The 22,496-nt window shown below is 38.9% G+C and overlaps 1 protein-coding gene across 1 annotated transcript in view; it reads left to right on the forward strand.

Annotated features, from left to right (window-relative positions):
- Positions 1–21,994, forward strand: part of LOC116306521 (uncharacterized) — a 33,526-nt gene extending 11,532 nt beyond the window's left edge. The window contains 27 exon segments of the mRNA XM_089031552.1: positions 343–533; positions 940–1,101; positions 1,205–3,371; positions 3,861–5,354; positions 6,804–6,948; positions 7,025–7,161; positions 7,421–7,670; positions 7,790–8,183; positions 8,618–8,911; positions 9,174–9,982; positions 10,322–10,436; positions 11,043–11,152; positions 11,740–11,960; positions 12,049–12,225; positions 12,623–12,706; positions 13,382–13,537; positions 14,995–15,185; positions 15,803–16,030; positions 17,201–17,312; positions 17,392–17,576; positions 17,844–17,982; positions 18,258–18,446; positions 18,953–19,054; positions 19,372–20,052; positions 20,345–20,440; positions 20,813–20,959; positions 21,778–21,994. Of these exon segments, the coding sequence (XP_088887678.1) occupies positions 343–533; positions 940–1,101; positions 1,205–3,371; positions 3,861–5,354; positions 6,804–6,948; positions 7,025–7,161; positions 7,421–7,670; positions 7,790–8,183; positions 8,618–8,911; positions 9,174–9,982; positions 10,322–10,436; positions 11,043–11,152; positions 11,740–11,960; positions 12,049–12,225; positions 12,623–12,706; positions 13,382–13,537; positions 14,995–15,185; positions 15,803–16,030; positions 17,201–17,312; positions 17,392–17,576; positions 17,844–17,982; positions 18,258–18,446; positions 18,953–19,054; positions 19,372–20,052; positions 20,345–20,440; positions 20,813–20,959; positions 21,778–21,827 (9,026 nt within the window). The 3' untranslated portion in view covers positions 21,828–21,994.
- Positions 21,995–22,496: the final 502 nt, after the last annotated feature.

Consider the following 22,496-nt stretch of genomic DNA (forward strand, 5'->3'; position numbering starts at 1 on the left):
GCGTTTAAAACTTATGAAATGATTCGAACCCTCAAACGACCTCTTGTCAGTCAGTGCATGGATAGCTTACAGATCAGTCAGTCGAATTAAAATTTAGGATATTGAGTTTTGCGTAGGCAAGAAAGCGGAGAATCCAGGGAAAATCATCGAATCAAGGAAGAGAAAGTAACAAATTCTACTGACATGTGATGGCGAGTCAGACTCCAGGCCGGAATCGAACCCAACACCCTACTATTTTATACTGAAACGTTTGATGCCTGAACTATCCCTAACCTAGCCTATTTTGTAGGAGAATATATATGAAATATATATTTATATATAGCCTATCTTGTTTATTGTCAGATAATGACGATAACTACCTTGGTTCCAAAGTACATAATGGTTTTCTATCAGTACGTCAGACCTACACAGAAACAATGTCTGTCAATGTACCCCGAGCCATATTTGGGGATTTCCACATTATCATAATGACGGATTCCACAAACACCGTGTTTGAAAATACTGGAGAAAACGACAACGTGCAAGCTTCTACGGTAATATTGAGATAGATATGACATAGAAAATGTTCTGTATGGTTGTGAAATATTTCAGTTTTTCACACCTTGCCTTTAACTTGATTATTCACAGGAATTTGAAAATGAAAATGGCTTAAGCATCCCCTTGTTAATATTATTATAACGTGATACTAACCATGTTATGCCGTGATTTTCATACGAAATATTTGATGTTATTATAAGATGCGCGCTGTTGCAGTCTACATTTGTGAGTGTATCACACGGGCCAGGGAGTGAGCGTTGCGTGACGTCGCTAAGAACGGCTGCTGGTTAGACAAGGGCGCGCCCGGCTTTTTTGAATTTTTCAACAAAACTCTAAACTCAAACGTTTTTGGTCATTTTTACCGTATGCCATAAACAATTTGTTGCCATTTTTTTCTTAAAGTCTTCTTTGAAAGTTATTTTGAGTCCACCACCGGATCTGATAGTCAGTAGCCTAGATGTACCATCGTCCGGTTTCGTCTCAGGAAGTACCGTACCCATAGCTTATAGTGTCACAAACATGGGACTAGGAGCACCTTTCCATAACTGGTGGAATGATCAAGTGGTAAGTGGCTCTAAAACTTTAAAATTCTCATCAGTTCTTTATCTTTGAAGTACGCACCATGTCTTTTCACTTCTAAATTGAATCTCTTTTTTTATATATACAGTCAATCATGAATCTCGAAACTAAAAGAAAATATATCATTGCAACTCCATCCTACTCTGGAGTATTCCCTGCTGGAAATTCATACTCCAGGAAAGTGAGTTTCCTCGTTTCGTCTCATCTAAAGACAGGAAAATATGGACTCTCCGTGCACACAGACGTACTCAACAGAGTCTTTGAATTCACATATAAGAAAAACAACGTTAAAGAAATGAACGTCACGATCGTCCAACGCCTTCCTGACTTAGTTGTAACGCGAGTTCAAGGTTTTATTATCAGTGACCCACTTGCAACCTACTTACAAATCAATTATACCATTGAGAACCGAGGAAGAGGAATAAGTTACGGAGCACCTTGGGTTGATCGGGTTTTCTTAACCTCGACAACTAGTTTTTCCATTAACACTGCAAAAAGTCTGGGTGCTGTAAGCAGACAGACCAATTTACCTCCAGGTGAATTCTATAATGTCTTCAATGAAAAATTCAAAGTGAAAAGAGAGGTCTTTGGCACACGTTACGTTTTCGTTGTTGCAGATGCGTATTCGGCAATTCTAGAAGAGGATGAAAGCAACAACGATGGACACAGTCAAGCACTAGCTATCCCACGTCGGTTCCCAGATCTTGAGGTGCAGATACTTGATGTATTAAGTGGATCATATATTTACGCTGGAACAAGTATGAAAGTCGCTTGGCGAGTTAAGAATGATGGATCTGGAAGCACTTTAGACATATCATGGCGTGATATGCTATACTTGTCAAAGACAACATCTCTGGGTTTGGGTGCAGTTAAGATTTACGAAGGCAGCGTCCTTCCGCGCATCCTTCCTAAGCACTTTTATAATTTCACTGCGATGGTGCGTACCCCAGACAATATGTATGGCGAGTACTTTTTAATAATCAAGGTTAATGGTGACAACGCACTTGCGGAGACTGATTTCAGCACTAACAACATTGCATATACTCGTATAACATTAGCAAGGATGCCACTACCCGATCCTCAGATCGTTAGTGTAACTTACCAGTATAAAGCCGTGGCAAATCTCCTTGAAGTCCAATGGAAGGCTAAAAACTTTGGGTATTCCATGACTAAAACAAATACCTGGACAGACAGAATTGTTCTTTCATCATCCAGTTCAAAAGTAACAGGATCTGGTGTTAATTTCTTGGGTTCAAGGGATGTTACTGCCAAGTTATCCTCGCAGCAGGAATACAGTGCTTCAACAACTGTTTCAATACCAAAAAGCATTTCTGGCCCCATGTACGTTTATGTCATTGTAAACTACCAGGGAAAACTACAGGAAAGCTCTCAAAATCAAGATAACATTGGGCATGATGCTACACCAGTTCCTATTAAGAAACTACCGCTACCCATCCTTGATGTTGAAATACAAACAAGGCTTTCTACAAATGTGACTTGCGATCAACCTTTTTCGTTTATATTCAAGGTGCAGAACATAGGGGAAGGCGATGCCAATTTTGATTCTTGGACCGATGCAGTTTTTCTGTACTATAAGAGTGACAGCTCGTTACGGGAGGTCATGGACTATGGGATGCGTCTATCGTTAAGGATCCACACGGGTAGGCTTCGGGTCAACGCTTCGTACGCCGTCAACACAACCATAACAATCTCTTGCGTGGAGATGTCTAATGTCTATCTATATGCTTTTTCTGATATAAATAATCGCATAGGCTGGAAATCGCCACCAAAGGACTTCTCTAAGACTATTCATTTGCTTTCTGGACCATTACCAGATCTACAGGGAGTTTTCGTCAACTCCTCTTTGCAGACTCAGGGAGGGTCCCCTTTGAAGGTTCATTTCAAAATTTCTAATAATGGAGATGGTTCTACAAAAGGAAGTTGGTTTAATGCCTTGTATTTGAGTCAAGATGTTCTCAAAGATCCTTTTGATCTAAAGCTCGCCTCCCAAAATACTAATGTTCGTTTAACGGGGAACACTTCTGCGCTGTTAGATGTAGTTGTTTCTATTCCCTACGACACGGTTGGAAGCGACTACTATCTGCTTCTGGAAGTAGACAGTGGTAACCTTGTTTATGAAAGCAACGAGGATAATAACATGGCCTACGATTTATTGAGAATTCAACCAACAGCAAGAACCGATATACTTGTGTCTTCAGTATCTACTGCGTCTACGACACTATCTCTTGGGTCAGGTATGTTGCACTAAACAACTCGGTATACTCGGGGGCGGATCTAGCAGAACCCCCTAAACAACGACTGAACCCTCTAAATGACAATTACGAACCCCCTGATTAGATCATCTTGATTTTATCGAACCCCCCTAAAGGACGAGTACAAACTCCCTAGTTTAAAAAGCTAGAAGCTGTGGTTTTTTTATCGCCAAACTACATTTCTTTTTTGGGGGTTCAGAGAAAATCCTGGATCCACCCTTCTATATTACTGATCACACATGGAAAATATATATGAATCTTTAAACCTTTAAGGAAGTTCCTCCTGTGGCCATGGCCACGAAACAATGAAACAAGCCATCGAGTCAAGGCCAGTACAATATCCCGAATACTAGCAGAGGGCCTCGGGTACCGCTATGAGTACTATCCGTGATCTCTATTTGATCTCGATAGCAAGTTTTGCAAAGTTTCATTCAATGCCTTTATACATAATGAAATGAAATGATTTTTCAGTTGTTAAGGTAGATTGGACTCTCAGGAACAATGGTACTCAGATAGCCAAAGGATACAAGTGCGATACAGTTTACCTTTCTGAAGATGAAATTTGGCAAATAGATGATACAGAGGTTGCACAACCCAAATGTGAATTTACATCGCTGCTGCCATACAATAACGGGGTTAATCGGGATAGGGCGTTTTCCTTACGGAAGCCCTTGCCACTTGTTGCGCAGGGTCAATACCGTGGACTAGTAAAGAGTCGTAGTAACATACGGGATCCTTTCCCTAACAACAACATCAAGGCGGGACCAAAAAACATCAACGTGACATTTCCATTGTTGAGCCTTGGAAGCTGTGCTGAAGCAGACAATGGAATATCGGTGTTTATTATCAACGACGTACCACCCGAGATGACTTTGATCGTTACAGCACGTGTGAACGTAGTGACATCATTCCAAGACTTATATCTACAACATAATAAGCCTGCCTCTTCTTATCATTATGATGGCAAATCAAAGTTTGCCATGTCTGCCAAACAAGATGCGTTAGTAACCCCCACAAAGAAAGGTTCGTATTACGCCATGTTTCAAAGAAACGACCAAACTCCAGCCCCTGGTGTCAAATCAAGAGTCTGTGCAAAACTTGCCAAGTTTGAAATCTTGAACATTTTTCCAACTACTGTTGCTCCACTTGGAAATGTAACGTTACGAGTTGAAGGCACGTTGTTTGGCTGGAAACTGGAGGTGTTTTTGATAAGTAAAGATGAAGAAATAAAAATAAAAGCGAAGCGAGTTTATCGTTTTAGTTCCATGTTGTTGTACGCCACTTTTAACGTACAAGGATTAACTGAAGGCAAAACATTTCATTGTAAAATTACAGACACAGCTAAGAATGGAAATGCTGTTTTGAATGACTCTTTGACCATTACCAATGGAGTACTTGGAAAACTAACAGTTGCCATGAATCGACCCCAAGCCGTTAGATTACTCGATACAGGTGATATAACAGTCAGTTACCAAAATATTGGGGACACAGATCTCCCGAGTCCTATTATATTGTTTAGTGCTGACGGGAAGGCTTCGCTGAGGTATGTCCAAGATGGACGCCAACCAAGCACTTATGACACTTCTCTTTTCGTTGTCGCCCAACCTTTAGAGGGTCCTGGGGGTATTTTGCCGCCAAAGTCTTCCGGAAGATTGAGATTCCAGGCAAAGCACCTTCCAGGTAGCGGAACTGGAAGGTCAAAGCTCAGTGTGCGGTCCTTGCTGGACAACGACGAACCTCATCTGTTTATGGAAAGCAAAGGTGAACTCAAACCAAACCATCTCTCAGATGACCTATGGGAACCTGTTTGGAAGAACTTTCTGTCGTCTGTAGGAACGACTCAAAAGTCATTTAATCGTCGATTATCAAGTGTTGCGACACAGATGAGTTTGGATGGAAGTAGTGTACACATGGTTGATGAACTGGTTAAGCTTCAATTGGACTTTGCAAATGGTGTCCAAAGTGGTGAGTAGTGACATGTAAATATTTCACTCTTTTAAAACTGTAATCTCTTAAGGACGGTGCCTACTATTGTCAGCGCGCACACTTACTGCGCATTTACACCGAGGGATTCTCGCGGGTTTTAAAAGCAAAACACTCAAAGGTACAGAAAACGCCGGCTTGGGACATATTTAAGGCAAAGAACAACAGCAATAACTATTTTCTTATGTAGTCAAAGATGGATCACAGAGTAGAAAAAGCCGAGTTGCGATCGCCTTGGATCGGTGAATAATAAAAGAACTTTTTCAATATTTCCGTACTGATAAGCTTAGTTTGTTTTAAAGTTAAATGAAAATTGAAAAGAAATCACACATTACCTCAAATATCAACCATTCATTTAGGTTTTCCTGCGAGTATAATTACATAAAATGAACTGACTTTTGTCGTTGAAAGACCTCGCCGTATTATATAAACTGTCTTTCACTCGCTAAAAAATATATTCATAAACGTTCACGCAAAAGGCATACTGTCAAAGAAAATTATTATTTTGATTTATTAAATCTGTCTCTTGCACTAGTGAAGTTAAACTGAATGTAAGCTTTTATTTTACGAAAGTTTTTGCCTGGCTCTTTGCATGCACGACTGCCGTGAAACATTCATGAAAAGCCGTCCTTTTTCCGACTTCAAAAAATACTTTTACATACCATTTGCTTAAGGAAATCTTTTCTTCTACACAGGAAGTAATTATTAATTATTGTTCTTCGAATTGAATAAGTTTTCTGGTTCTTTGAAGGCTTGAAATATCGCTTTTTCTTCAGTTTTCCTCCTGCTTGTAAAACCACGAGGGGAGGAAGGAGTTGCTGCAAACACGCCAAAAACAGAGCTGGTCACGCTGTTTCGTGACGCCGCGTCACGCTTGTCACGCTTTTAGCACCCAATTTATCCTCAAAAAAATACTTTAAAAAATCATAACTTTTTAAAACGCGTCGTTACCCCCAGTTTTTTTTTCATCAAAAATATAAGAGAAATATTCAGATAACTTTTTATACTAGCATTTCTAAAATAAAAATGGTTTTGGATGCAAATGTAAGCAAAGATGTAGTATCCCTTCAGAACCATATTTAACACTTTTGAGGGCAAAATTTGGTTTAAAAAATGGTTTCTTATATGATACAAAAAAGCTTTTATATTTGATATAAAGAACAAAGCTTGTTGTTTATTTGAAACAATTTTCAGATAAAATCTATCAAAACAACTTCGAAGTATGATTTTTTTCCCTTGCGTAAAAAAGTGCTTACGTCATCGGTGCTTAACGTCAATTATCTCACTTAGATGCGTGGGTACCCCCAATTTTTTTTCCGGATTCCATTGGCCTCTTGGGTGATTTAAATGACTGACACAATTTGAAAAAAATAAAAATGGGTCGCAATTAGTAGGCACCGTCCTTAATTATACTTCATTATAATTTTGCAGGCAGTAAACTCCTAGATACAGTTGATGTGGCAGATCAGTATTCTTCGAGCCTGCTGACTCTTCGTCTGGAACGCATATACAGTCCATTCTTGACACGGCGCCACGGAAAGGGAATATTCGGGGTTGGATGGATTGCTCCTTGGTGGTAAGAATAGCTCTTGAAATAAATTCGGAGTCATTTCTCATTGATGAAAATTCTCTCTTGTTTAATGTTATTTTAGGGAAACGTCGATACTGTCTATGAATGACTCTGTCATAAATATTCTGCACTTAAGAGATGAAATAATGCTCTGGTTCGTCAAACCTGGATATTTTGAAGCCTATGGCAGTCAGCAGACCATTGAAATCAAAGACGATGGTAAGATCTTGCAATTTTTTATATTTTGAAGGCTCCCTTCATCCGATTACGAAATTGAGAGCGAGGACCAAACTCGAGGTAGCCGGACTTGCACCGGCAGTAGAAAGTATACCACTAAAGTAGTTCATTCTGCGCAAATCCTTTTCAATTAAGTTTGACTGATTCATAAAGAAATAAACCTTATTAGACGTTTTTATTCCATGCAGTTTACTAATCCAGGGTTTTGATTTCATTAACTCAAAATTATTGTTATTTTCAGTTTTGATTTTGACTGGCGTCGCATCTGATGAATCAGAGCAGCTCGTCTTTGACTTACAAACTAAAAGGCTAAAAGAAATTCGTCGTGTGACCGCGAGAAACGGCACCATAAACGTGACTGCCTACACAGCAGACAATAAGCCAAGGCAACTGGAACATTCTGCAGGAGGATCGATTACTATTGACTTTAACTCTCGAGGGCTTGTGAGGAAGGTGGTGCTGATTGAATCAAACAGGGAGCAGTCAGTAAGGTAGGACGTAGGAACATTATTGTATTATATGGACGTCGTCATAAAGTCGACCTGTTAAAGGATCATTCCTGCAGTTGGCAAAAATAATGGTGTACATTTTTGTCTATGTTATTTTACAGCTTGTATAATTACGATCAAGATGCGCCAATTTTAATATCAATTACTTCAAATGAAGAAACCACGAGATACTCGTACACCAGCAATCAAGACCTGGAAAGTGTGACATACCCTAACGGCGCAACACTTCGTTACACATACAATCCCGACACTGGCTTTTTAGAGAAAATCATGGGGTTAACACCCGAGGGGCAAACATCAAAGGCTGTGGAGTTCCAGTACAATTGGGATGGTTTAGTCAAAGTCATCAATTTGGTGGATAACAGCAGTTCGACGTTTGCTTTTGATGAGACCATGAAGGTGTTGTCAATCACTGGGAACGATGGGATACCCTTACGTACTCGAACTACAATATCTGGGAGCACTATAGTCAAAAGTCTCATTCATGGAGATCAGGTACATAAATATATATGATAATGTAGATAAGCAAGTGAAAATTAATCCAATTGACAGCTGCCATGGAAATTGCCATGTTAAAGGAATCCGTATGCATTGCGAATATATGTACCGGACGTGAAGCCTTTGACTTTGGATTTCGCATTCCATTGAATAAATCTCCTTGGAATCGCTGATGGGGCAAATGATTCCATTTCGAGTTCGCTTTTGCTCAGTCTTAACTTAGCCTCGATTGTGTACAAATGTGTCCTTTTCTTTCATTAAGGTCTATTGTATAGTAAGCAATGTACGCACTACGAGTTGATCAAAATGCCACGGGTTTTGGTTGAATAGCTGAATATTATAACACACAAACAATACTAAGACTGAGCAAAGAGAACTTGAAACTAGAGTATTAGAAATATTTCTTATACCATTTACACTATCTTTAAAAGGTTGTCGAACAAGAAAGCTCGAGTACAGACAAAAAGACGGTGCAAGTTGAAGATGCCAACGGTGATAAAGTCATATATTTGGTTAATAATGATGGCATTCCTCAGAACATCACTGATGGTGCAGGGAACGTCTTTAGTTTCAGCTATGATAACACCACAAATCGTCTATCAGAATCAAGGTTTCCTGACGGTACCAGAGAGTCTTTCGGATACGATGCACGTGGCAATTTAAACAAAAGAACCGCAAGAAATGGCAGAGATGTTATTTTTGAAAATGAAGCAGATGGGAAATTGGTAAAGAGCAGTAAGACTATATTTTGACAGTAACACTTTTTGGGTAGCATAGGTGGCGTTCTCGGCTAACGCGTCGTCTTTCACCGCTGTGAGTCCAACGGGTTGGGTCGCTGGCTCGAGCCCTGCGGTCGCCACACGTGAATTGAGTTTGTTTGATGCGTTGTTCTCTCCTGTGCTACGAGGGTTTTCTTCGGGTTCTCCGGTTCTCCAACAATGGTCACATTAGTATAAAGTAACCCGGACCAAATTTGTATTTTCATAGGTCAAGAAGTCCGTTCCCGATGTTGGTCCAACCTACTACTTACACGATTCACGAGGAAACATCATCATGGCGACAAATAAGGAAGGAACGGTCACGCTTCAATACAATCGTGACAACAAACCAACTAGCGTTACCTATCCCGATGGGCGTCACCTTGACTACAGATATAACAAGAATGGCCAAAGAATAGGCTTGTCTGAGAACTCTACAGGTTATAATGTAACCTATCTCTATGATAATCATAATCGCCTATCAGAGGTTCACACTACTGGACATGAGGAGGCACATGAACTTCTTAAAATGGAATATGACTCGGATGGAAAGCTGGTCAAAAAGATCCTAGGCAACAATGGCTCTTCGAAGTATACTTATGTACCAGGGATGAAGCGACTAAAGAAACTCGTAAATATTTCGCCATTTGGGAACATATCGTCGAGTTTCGAGTACGATTACGATGACAAGGGAAGACCTGTCAAAATCACATCGAAGGACGGGATTCGTTTATTCGCGTATGACGCAGCTTCTCAACTAGTTGGTTGGACGGATGTCATGAAAAACGGCTCCAGATACACACATACATACGAGTATGACAGTCGTGGAAACAGGGTCTTCTCCACCGATGGTGGCCACAGAGAGAACTATGAGACCGACAATGTCAACCGGTACATGTCAGTCGGGAATAACAAGTTTGCCTATGACAGAAACGGTAATATGCTCTCAAAAAATAACCCAAAATCACGTGCCAAGGATGTGAAGTATGTATTCAGCGAGGAGAATGTTTTGCTGCAAACAGAGACAGTAAATGAAAGGTAGGCCATTCATACTACAGACGTTGGATAGCTGATCCTATGGACGGTCCAGAAAGAGACCTTGCAATCGTTAGCCAAACTATGTTAAGGATTTGAGTAACGTAAAAAGACGGTGCATAAGTTACATGTATTGCACCATACAAACCGTAAATCTGCGAGATTTTAAATGGTTTCCTATTTTCTTACATGGGAAATATATATCTATTGTAAAGTACGAACATGCACGTACCATATAACATTCAAATGGCATTGACTAGTTTGTGTAGTCAAAAAAATCGTAAGTGTTTATCTGAAAATTTTGCAACGCCTTTCTTAAAATCTGTAAAAAATTTCTTTCAGGTGTGATTACGTCTACGATTCACTGGGGAACTTGTACAAAAAGAAGTGTACCAGCGGCGAGACTCGTTATGTTGTCGATCCATTTGGTGTCTTTGGCAGCAACATGATCGCCCAGGTAGAGCATTAGATCAACATTCATAGACAGAAGAGTAGTAAACCACATCTTTTGTTTTCATACACACAAGAGAGGCTTAGTACTTTTCTCCATATGATTAGTACATTTATGCAAAGGATCTATTACGGTGCGACTACTACAGCCTGGGCAACCCAGACAGCGAGAACCAATCAAATTGTAGAATGAATTGGAAACCAACGCCAAATCATTGTCGTGCCAATCAGAAACCTAGAATGCACGAGAATGGCAATTATTACTCGTGGGAATAAAAGAATATGTTGAAAGCCTATTGTTGTCTGCTGGCTTCTGATGTTCAATTTGATTGGTTCTCGCTGTCTAGGTAGCCCCAAGGGCGGATCCAGCCAAAATTATAAGGGGCGGGGGGCTAATTGAGTTTCTACCGTCAACACAACGGAAAACAAAAAAAGCATCTAATTCCTCAGTTTTTGTTTTGTTTTGTTTTGTTTTTCTGCTGAAGGGGGGGCTTTAGCCCCCTTCCCCCCCCCCCTGGATCCGCCCTTGAGCCCAGTTATGGTAGTCGCACTGTGACAGCATACATCCATAAAATGCCACCAAAAATGCACTAATATTATTGGATATTCTTAGATTTCAGGGGACATGCAACTCACTCTTTTCGTTCATACAGAAAACGAAGGGTTACTTGCTCGATTGGATGGAAATGGTACTGCCGCTTATTATGAATTCAATGGAGAAGGGTGAGTTGAGCGGTTTTGATGAATGATGGGTTAATGACCTAGTTGGTGTTAAGTAATACGTAAATGCATCGGTCAGGGCTCAACCAATTTCAACCTCCGGACCTCATGTTGCGTCTCTCATGTCAGAGGGTACACCAATAGCGGTTTGAGAACACCCCATTATTGTACTCCATATCCCGCGATATTTTTTCGAAATTCCGGTCTCTCCTTTCTGTAACAGAAAGGCAGGCCATTTCTATGTCTATAAGCTAGTTAATAAGTTACGAAAAGCAGGAAACACGTTAATTAACCCCGTATCACGCTAGCATTCCTCGAAAATCCCGCATCCCGATCCCTCAAAAACACAAAATCCCGCTACCGCTTCACGTTCACGCTCAAATTCCCGCTACTTCCCGCTCTGTATTTCGCTCGATCATGTACCTCCTCCCCCGGAAAATGCTAAATCCAGCATCACGCGAAACCTATTGTATACCCTCATGTCACTTGAAACAACAAGCTAAAACATGCTATCACGTTTTGGACATTTCATTGTCTGATCCGGCATACCTGAACGCTTTAATAAAATATGGATGTCTTATTTCTTTCAGTAATGTTGTGGGTCTCATTGACCACCAAGGAAAAGTTCTCAATTCCTATCGTTACGATCCTTTTGGAATCATCTTGTACATCAGGGAAAGTGTATCCAATGATTTTCTATTTGTTGGTCAATGGGGAGTCATGCAAGAGAAGGGTATCCCATACCTGTACAGGATGCGATCAAGATATTACGATGCAGAGATTGGTAGATTTCTGAGCTACGATCCATTAGGTAATTGAGCTATACAGACCACCCTCTCCAAGACATGTAGACCAAACAATTCATTGAACCGGAATATTTTCCCCCATATATTTCTCAGGTTATCGTACATTAAGCACCAATCTCTACCAATATGCGTACAACAATCCAATATCACTCCAGGATCCACAAGGACGTTTCCCACTCATACTAGCAGGTACATTGATAGGAGCTGCTGCCAGCGTAGGGTCCTATGTTGTTGGACAGTGGGCTACCGGAGAAGACATAACATTGGGAGGTATGTAGATAAAATCTTAAGGGATAAACACTACTTTAATTTACAATGAAACCCCAAAAAGGTGTGCATTTTGGAGGTGTAAAATATTTCTCGTGTGACAAGTCCATGTGTAATTGAGGATAACAAAATATTGTGGCCCCAAAAACAAAGAAAAAGACAGTGAAAAAAAATTGTTAACGCGGATAAGTTTTATATCATTATATTTTATTTATTAATAAATAAAATCCCATGAGTATTTACAGAACTTTATGTATTCAAATTATTACTTTGCTTTACTTTCATTCTTGAAAATGACGCCGGAGGGCGTCGAAACATCGAGTATACTAGTCTTCAATTTTATTTTAAGAACTAAAATAAAATTTGTTAATCATTAAGTAATTATTGATTTCCTCTTCAGGCGTTGTAAGTGCTGGTTTTACTGGGGCTGTAACCGGAACAGTCGCGACTCTCGCAGCAGTAGCCGGGGTCCCATTAGCGGCAAGTCAGTACAATACTTGTTTTGAATAGATTAAAAGACTAACGAACAAAGAAAGAAAGATGCGTGCGAAAGGATGGAGCAAAACAAAGAGAATAAAGAAATGGACCCTTCTTAAAAGCATCGTATACGAGGCTAACATGGAAATACAAAAGAAATGGCACAAATTCCATCGAGAAAAGTGTGATTTCTTTTGTATTTCTATGTTAGTCTTGCATCCAACATAATTTTGAGAAGGGTCCATTAGCACAAGAAAGAGAAAGAAGAGGAAGAATTAAGGAATAAAGGAGGGAGGGAGGGAATGAAAACAACTAGCTTAATGGATGCTGAAATCGAAATAAAATTCAAAGTAAAAAAGTTTATTGTATACACCTACTTGCAAGAACGTTGTCATACGATATTAGAACATTAGTAATTTATTGAGAAAGGAATACATTAAAAGACAAAAGAAAAAGTTCAGCTTCAGTGATCTTCTTTTGTTTTTTAATATAATTCCTATCCCACTAAATCACTAATGTTCTATTTTCGTATGATAACGTTCTTGCAAGTAGGTGTAAATTAACCAGATAGAGGTTTAAATTTTTTTGAATTTAAAATTAAATGACATACCATGATAACAAGACAAAGTTTGTGGCCAAAAGAATCCAATTTAGCTGGCAACATTCATCTATCTTTATACAGGTGTGATGTTGGTGGCTCCATATGCCTTCTCCTCCAATATGTTAGGATATATGATGAAGCACAGCATTGACAACCCAGGCGAACGAATAAACAAAAATGAAATGTTGCTGGATTCAGCTATTGGAACTGTAACGCCCTTCATACCAATCAAAGGCCGTAAGTATTTATCACGAGATATAGATATAGTTTAAATACTTTCATACAACTCTTTAAAGTGCCTATTACCCTTCTGACAATATTCACAGTATTGATTCTACATGGGGTGAGATGTTCAATAACTCGCAGTTTCATAGTTTTGCGGCTTCTTGAAGCTAAAATAGGTTTTTCGTGGCACATGCTAATTCTGTGACATTAAAGGTAAAGCTTTCTCGTCAAGAAAATTAGTATAAAAAGGCAGTATATATATATTTATAAAATAACTCTCATTCTGATTGGTTGGGAGCGCGTGCTTTATGAGAGCACTCACCACGCATGCGCCCTTTGCATCTTAAAAAAGAAATAAAAAATTGCTCACTGTGCTGTGTGGAGTTTTAGCATATACCAACTTGTGTACTTCCTAAGAACGCGCACGCTCATTGGTTAATTGGAGGTGAGTATTGTACGATATTCACCTCTGAATCTCGGAATATTGGGACGGCAACAAAATGGCATCTGCCGGCAATCGTTTTGCTACAATTTCCGATGAGGAAAAAATGAAAAAATGAAAATAAAAATTATCTATTTATATAATATTTATTTATGTATTTATTTATTTATTTATTTATTTATTTATCTATTTATTTATTTATTTATTTATTTATCTATTTATCTATCTATCTATCTATCTATTTATTTATTTATTTATTTAATTATCTATTTATTTATTTATAAAATAACTCTTATAAATCTCGCATTCTGATTGGTTGGGAGCGCGTGCTTTATGTGAACACACAGCACGCATGCGCCCTTTGCATCTTATGAAAGAAATTAAAAACTTGCTCACTGTGCTGTGTGGAGTTATAAAGCTCTTGGGGATTGGCAGAACACTCGAGAAGTGTCAAGAAGCAATCCGCTACGATTCGTGCTTCTCCTAACACTTCTCTCGTGTTCTGCCAATTCCCCCGCGCTTCATAACTGTACACAGCAAGCGCGCGCGTTTTCTATTTCTTCTATATATATATATATATATATATATATATATATATATATATATATATATATATATATATATATATATATATATATATATATATATATATAATACATATATTTATTATATAATTACCAATGAAATATCTATTTTTCTCTACTTCGAAAAATTGATATCTTCACACGTGAAAATAACATGTTATTTTCACGTGTGAAAATAACACCATTGCGATGGCTATTCAAAAATACACGGAAAGAATTGCCTGAAAAAGCCAACACATACTTCATTGATAATTATATAATAAACAGAATATTACATGGGCGCTTGGAGATACGCAATTTATCTTTTCGTGTTGAAAATCTCTCACTCGTTCGCTGCGCTCACTCGTGAGATCTTTTCACCACTCGAAGATAAATTTCGTATCTCCGCGCGCCCATGTAATATCCTTTATATATATGCAAATATTTTTGTATTTCGATTTCAGCATTAACAAAATTAATCAAGAGTAAAGCTGTTAAAGATTTCCTGGACAATCTGTACAGTGGCTTCATAACTAACTCTGTGGTGAACCTCTTAAAGAAATATTGGGAAGTTCTCAAGGATCCACAAAAGCTTAAAGAGAAGTTCAAAGAGATTCATGATGACTTCATGGATTGGCTACAGTCACTGGACCCGGTAGGTATACGAGCCATATCGGATGGAGAACGTACCTACTAGAGTCAATGCTCTTCTTCGTTTGCAATTTAAGTAATAATATATCAAACACGTAAAAGAGTATTTCATTCGATTTCCAAACACCGAGAAGTGAGTTAAAAAAACGAGGCGGAGCCGTGTTTCTTGACCAGCTTCGAGTTGTTTGGATAGAGCTAGAGGATGAAACACTCTTTCAAGTGCTTGATATGGCTTCTCAAACTATTAATGATTCACGCGGAGAAAGTTGTCAAAAGTTTATGCTAGTGGTTTTCTCTTTTGTGTTCTCATTAATTATTGTTGAGTCTATTCTTGTGTTGCACAACTGGCAAGGAATCAAGAACCGCAATCACAGTAATGACAACAACAGCATTCACTTAAAGGAAAGTCTAGAATTTCAATTGCAATGGGGAAACGCATCAATGTCATTCTTTCATTCCTATATATGGTATTTTCCATATTTGTACAAACTCCTGAGCAGAAAAGGGGAGCATAGGCACCTCATTTGGATACGCACTACGCTCGCGACGAACAGCAAATTCCCTTGTATGCAAATCAGTAAGATAATAACATCTTTTCCCCGCATTTTTTTACTCTTTTAGAACGACATAATCGGGCCGACAGGGTTCGGAGATGCTCGGTTTATTGCCGAAGATACCTTACTGGACTACAAGATACGCTTCGAGAATGATCCAAATGCCACTGCGCCTGCGCAACGAGTTGTTATCACACATAAGTTGGACCAGGATCTAGAACCAAGAACCTTCAGGATTGGTTCGTTTGGTTTCGGTAACTTTACCAAAGAGCAACTTCCAAGTCCTTTTCTACAGGTACAACTGTACCTTATAAGTAAATTTATTACAAATAAATTAAACTATAGTAGTACCCCCGCTGAAGATGACCGCTTTAGTTGTTAGCGCGACAACATATATTATCATTTAAATTATTTTTTCCGTCGTTTTAATTGGCCAAGACAAATGCAAATACTACATGCAAATAATATTCTGCTCATGCGCATTACTGATGATGCACAGCCGTTTTGCTGCAAATAATACTCTGCTCATGTGCAGGAACGTTGGATTTGTCAACATGGCTCGCTTCCTTGTGACTTGGTATGTTTGATAGACAACAAAAACCACCAAAACGCAAAAAAAAAAAAAAAAAAAAGCGAAAAGAATAATATTGGAAATATATACAAACAATTATCGAAGTCGGTTATCACAAAATATCGTGATTTGTTAGTGTCTTGCAAGAAGTTATATGCCTCTGCATACCTTGGGCATTTGTCCGCCACTAACAAATCGATATTTAATAGATAATTACTGAGGCACGCAGCATTCGTAGGTATAATGCAGACAGCTGAGGGCGTAGCCCGAATGCTTGCATTATACCTACGAATGCTGCGTGCCGAAGTGATTATCTAGTATAATTATTGATCTTATCAAAATCCAATTGTTTTCTTTCTAGCTTGTTTATCATAGAAACAAAGCCAATAATGAATGAACTAAATATGTCTGATTTTCCTCTATGCATTCGTTGGGATAATGCAGACTGAAAACAATGGATTTTGATAAGATCAGTAATTATGATCCCGATATTTTGCTCAGCCTCGACAAATAATTGCTTATTGTTTAATTTAGGATTGAAGTAGCCTTAATAATACAAATAAATTTGAACAAAACCCTTAAACACTTATTTCATCAAACTAAACACCCTTGCTCAGCTTTCTGATTGATCGTAACACCGAGAATAATTTACATTCAAACACACGGTCAGGTGACGTACAATGTACTGTGGGACTCGTGCTAAATAACGGCGTCATCAGACTTCAATGTTTTTATCGAGAGAGAGGAAACTGAATACTCTTAAAGATTATAGATAGTAGCTCAAACTGTCGATACGATGTCACGGGGTTCAAAAATCTATTAGTCCCAAACGACGTTTGTAAAATAAGAAAATTTCACTGTCATGATGTGTAATGCGTGATTATTGCATTATAGGAAACACTTGATTTTACGGATGACAGAAATCTACTAGTACGAGTTACAGCAGGCATTGACGTGGTTAAGAACGAGGCAACTTGGGACCTACAGAGCCTCGACCCCAAGACAGGTAAGAATTAAATTGAATGAACTAACTGGTTTGACCTGTTTGTGGTTCATAATTGACGTTTTAGTTAATTTCAATATAGGTGAGCCACCACGTGACCCTAGGCGTGGATTTCTACCTCCCAACAACGGGACAACAGGTCAAGGATACGTGACGTTTAGCGTTCGTGTCAAGAGTGGTGTAAAACCGCTGACCAGGATCGATGCTAAAGCAAGCATTGTATTCGACCGCAACGAAGCTATCGAAACGCCACCCATATTTAACACGGTAAGGCAATATTCACCTGTAAGGGGTAAGTGAATTCTTTTCATTTGATTAGCTTATCAGTTGCTTTCTGGAGTGGTAGACATTTTGAACGCCACTGATTGCTCTAGGTTCCTTTACATCGGGTGACTGTCTTCACTAGCACATCTCTGGGCAGAAACTCAAGATCATTTCCCTTTTCTTTTTTTTTTTTTTTTTTTTTTTTTTTTGTTTTTGTTTGTTTGTTTTTTTTTTTTTTGTTGTTTTTGATTTATTTTTTTCTCTCAACAGATCGATAACTCGAAGCCCAACACTAACCTGACTGTACTACAAGACCTTCTAAAGAAAGGATCCCTGGCAGTGGTTCTAGACAAACAAGACATTGGTACTGGTGTGCAATCGGTGGACATTTACTATCACGAAGTACAAGGTATATGTGTGTTTTCTGCATCTTTTAAGGATCCGGTCATTATTTATAAGGAGGGGGCCTGATGCAACAGTGGGTATGGCATGCTTGGCTTTTCCTGACACCCAGCCATTTTCCTGGCATTTGTGAGTTATATATGATATAATATGCATGTGAGTACCCGAGCTAGACCAGAATGCATCACGGTCTGTAGTCCAGAAAAGAGAACCCTGGGAAATGACTTCGCTCTGAGTATTCCAGCTACTTCATCTCAACTTGCATTTTGTTTTTTAAAAAAGGTGGTTTAAGAGTAAACAATGTTTCAAGTTTGAAGCAAATCCTAGATGACGTCACTGACGAAACCGCAATCCTCCCACTGGCTCCGGGCAAGTCCTACGAGCTTGTTACGTCATCTGTAGACTACGTGGGAAACAAACAAGAGATACAGTATGGGCAGTCGATCTTTGTTGACTTCCCAGAAATACGAAGTGAGTTCAGTGTCATCGCAAATAGTCGAATTTTATCAAAATAGTTTTAGACGTCTCAGGGGGAAATATTTTTTCCTAATTGTCGCCTGGCGGTGCGCAGCGTTATCATATATGTTACATTAGTAAAAATACACAGGTGATTATAGAAAATCTCGCGAGCTGATTGGTCGAGAAACTCACACTAGATCACACGATAATCACCTCCAGCGATAATCCAAAATGGCGGCCAGCCGCTTTGTTGCTGTTACCGGCAAAAAAATGTCTTTTATCTTCTTTTTTTTTTTTTTTTTTTTTTTTTTGAAAGAATCACCTGTGTATTTATACTATGTTAATCTTATATTTATTTGAATTTTAGAAATTAGTAAAGTCACAATTTTTTTCAGCCGGATCACGTTAGTCACGTTACCCAAAAATTCCACGGAGCACATCTACACGTCATTCATGTTGTGTTGAGTTCGTTGGGTTATATGAGAAGCATAAATCAGTTATATTATTTTTCCTTCTAGGCTCCTGCTCACATCTCAACAATTGTTCTAACAATGGCAACTGCTCCATGTTCAGTGTTTGTGTCTGTGAAGAAGGCTTCTACGGCGTCAACTGCTCACAAGGTAGCTTATCCTGCACAAATAACATTTTTTCGCACTGCCGTATCAAATTTATAAAGACAAATTAAGCCCTTTTTTGCGTGTAGTATACTCCTGTTTTACTACTTCAAAACTCTTGTGAAAAAGACCGTATTTTTCAAACGGTTTATGTTTCATATTTATCAAAAGTAAGCAGTAAACCATTAATATCGTGTGGTCTGGCATGGAAAAACATCACGCAAAGCCAAAACGGATCTGCTGGTCGAAATTTTGGGCAATATAAGAGATCAAATGTTTGTTATTCGTGATTTTAAACGAATTACTATGTTATTTGTTATCAGATGAACCCCCTCTTGAACCTCCGGTCCTCGAAGCCTCGTCCAGCGGTGGTATAGAAGACACATCCGTTCCTGTGTTCTTGTCTGCCCACATGGTTGGTATCAACAGAACAGATGACGTTACTTTATCCATTACCATATATGGTGTGCCTGATTCATTTGTATTCACCCGAGGCATGCGCAGTAAAGACCAAGTCACACTACTGAAGCAACAATTTGGTGACTTGTTCGTCACCCCAGCGAAAGACTTCTCAGGGAATTTTACTGTGGACATCGTTGCGCAAGCAGCACGAGGACGCGAAAAAACACAAACTAAGTCTTCATTTACCATTAATGTTAAAGCTAAAGCCGACATACCAAACCTCATTACCGAAGACGCATGCGCTAATTTGACAGGGCTAATACCGCTGCCCATAAAAGCCTGGCTCAATGATAATGACGGCTCAGAGAAACTGACAATAACGTTGTCAGGGTTACCAAATGAATACCAGCTCAGCCGTCAAGGAAGACTAGTGAATGGGACGCACTACTTAGAAACCGATTCTCTTACCGGATTGGTCGCTCGGTACGACGGAGTCTTTGAGCCTTTTGTCTTGAAGGTTGTTGCAACATCTGTGGAAAAATCGAATGGAGACCGCGCGTCAGTCATGAAAATCATCAACGTCACCAGTTGTATTCTACAATGTGAGTAAGACTTCAAAAATCAAACCACTTTTTAGTATGAATGTAATAAACGTATACGTAAATGTTTACGACCGTGTGATGGTTATCATTGGATGAACAGAAATTTTGGATGCAGTCAGTCAGTCATGACCGTGACATCACGCTTTCATTATGGATAGATAAAAATCATCATCATCATCATCTCTTGGCCAATTAGAAGAGAGAGAAAAATGACATTAACACGTGAAGAGAGAGAAAAATCACATTAACACGTGATATATAACTAAATCAATTGTTTCCTTACCTTACCCAGGGACTTGTGAGAAGAATTGCTCAGATCACGGGGTCTGTGTTGCACCAGACAAGTGCAGATGTGAAGAGGGATACACAGAACCAGATTGTTCTCAAGGTAAATAATTACGAAAATATGCAGGGATTTCATAATATTCCTATCGAATTCTTAACCAACAAAATTTTAAGATTCAGGTGCTTGTTCTTCCTATGGCTGGACGCTTACTGTCGGTCAAGAGAAATATAACAGTCCGAGAACAAAACGCCATGAGCATTTTGCAATCTTCTTTTGTTTCAGATTTACATACGTAAATCGACTTTAAACCATGTTGCCAAAAGGAAAAAAAGGAGGCAGTTTATATGAAAGTGGAGATTCAGGAAATTTTGACCCATCCTACCATCCTCCCCTTTTCTCTCCCCTCACTCTAAAAATAACCAGACTTTGGGACTGAATATGTACTTTTAAAGAATCTTTTATTGATTTCCTCAGATTCTACTGTAAATACAAATCCCGGAGACGCAAAAAACTTGGCTGCTATTGTAGGGGGCAGCGTAGGCGGTGTGATATTTCTTCTCTTGATCGTTGCACTGGTTGCCATGGCTTTACGAGCTCATCAAAGTAAAATCGATAAAAATGGTGAGTCAAAACATAATCCCATCTAGAAAAATCCCCTTCAAATGCTTACAGAGTGCAAACAATATAACCGTGAAACTTTAGTAATACTAAATAGCACAATTTCATGCAAAATTCCATTGTTTTCTATTGTTTAATTAGCACTATTTTGTACTATTTAGTAATTAGTGTTTCGCGGATTAATTGTTTGCACTCTATGTCGATGAAGCATTAATGATGTTTTAAGGAGGCTCAGGGTAGTTTTGGTCTGGCACACCTAGCCGCATTGAAACGGCTACAACTTCGTCTTGAATAACTCGATCTGCAAGCGCTTTTCACACAATGTCAGGAAAGGATTAAAGGTTTCAAAAATGATAAATTAGTTTAAAGCGGCCTTTTCATTATGACGTAATGATGACATCATAGAAATCGTTTACCGCTTATTTTCTCGAAAACTAGACCTAAACTTTCAAAGCGACTTGCACCAGTCGATAGTATTCATCAAGGCACCCAACATATTGCAATATGAAGAAAATGCATGAAAGCGTTTTCCAAATATTACGCGATGAATATTTTCATGGACTTTTACTATTATTTCCAGCGTTTCCAGTTTTCGAGAAAACAAGCGGTAAACGATTTCTATGATGTCATCATTACGTCATAATGAAAAGGCCGCTTTAAACTAATTTATCATTTTTGAAACCTTTAATCCTTTCCTGACATTGTGTGAAAAGCGCTTGCAGATCGAGTTACTCAAGACGAAGTTGTAGCCGTTTCAATGCGGCTAGGCGTGCCAGACCAAAACTACCCTGAGCCTCCTTAATGCGATTTTTTTTCGACAGCCACAGCAAGAAACGTTTACAACAACCCAGCTTACGAGACCTATTGTTAGTCGAATCCCCGCAACCGAGGTCTGGGTAATCAGCTAAGCACTCAAATACACAAAATAATTGTTTTTAAAAGCCACAATATTTATGGATAATTGGTACACTCTATAAAATCTATCTAGTTGGGGCTATGGGAGTTTCGAAGGGGGTCACATTATCTTGTGACATTTACGGGGGGGGGGGGGGGGGGGGGGGGGGGCTATTAAAAATATATTTGAATACACCGAATCGAAATATGGCGACCAATTTGAATAACTATTGTTCTGCACTGACAAGCGACTGACTAGCCTCGTGTTCACGTGGAAACATCAAAGCATTTTCACATGTATGAGAGGCTAGTCAGTCGGTAGTCAGTGCAGAACAATAGTTATTCAAATTGGTCGCCATATTTCGATTCGGTGTATGATAGAGGCTTAAAGGCTTAAACTGCTTTTTAGATATAGTGAATAGTGGATTGTGAAAATATTTCGTCATTTTGAGTGTCGGGTCTTCAAGTGGTGAAGTTTAATATTTCCAATATATTAATGACTATGACATAACATTAGGAATTTGAGTTATTTTGTGGCAAATTTTAATGCTGAACGCTGGACATTTCTTTGAGAACAAATCTGCAAGAAACTTTATGTGAGTCACAAGTAAAAGGGTGATGCTTTTAAAATACTGTATTCCAGAAC

This window comes from Actinia tenebrosa, unplaced genomic scaffold (genome assembly GCF_029948245.1).
Source record: "Actinia tenebrosa isolate PJP-AT-01 unplaced genomic scaffold, QUT_ActTen_1.0 PGA_scaffold17__23_contigs__length_9995812, whole genome shotgun sequence".
In the NCBI taxonomy this organism is placed as follows: domain Eukaryota; kingdom Metazoa; phylum Cnidaria; class Anthozoa; order Actiniaria; family Actiniidae; genus Actinia; species Actinia tenebrosa.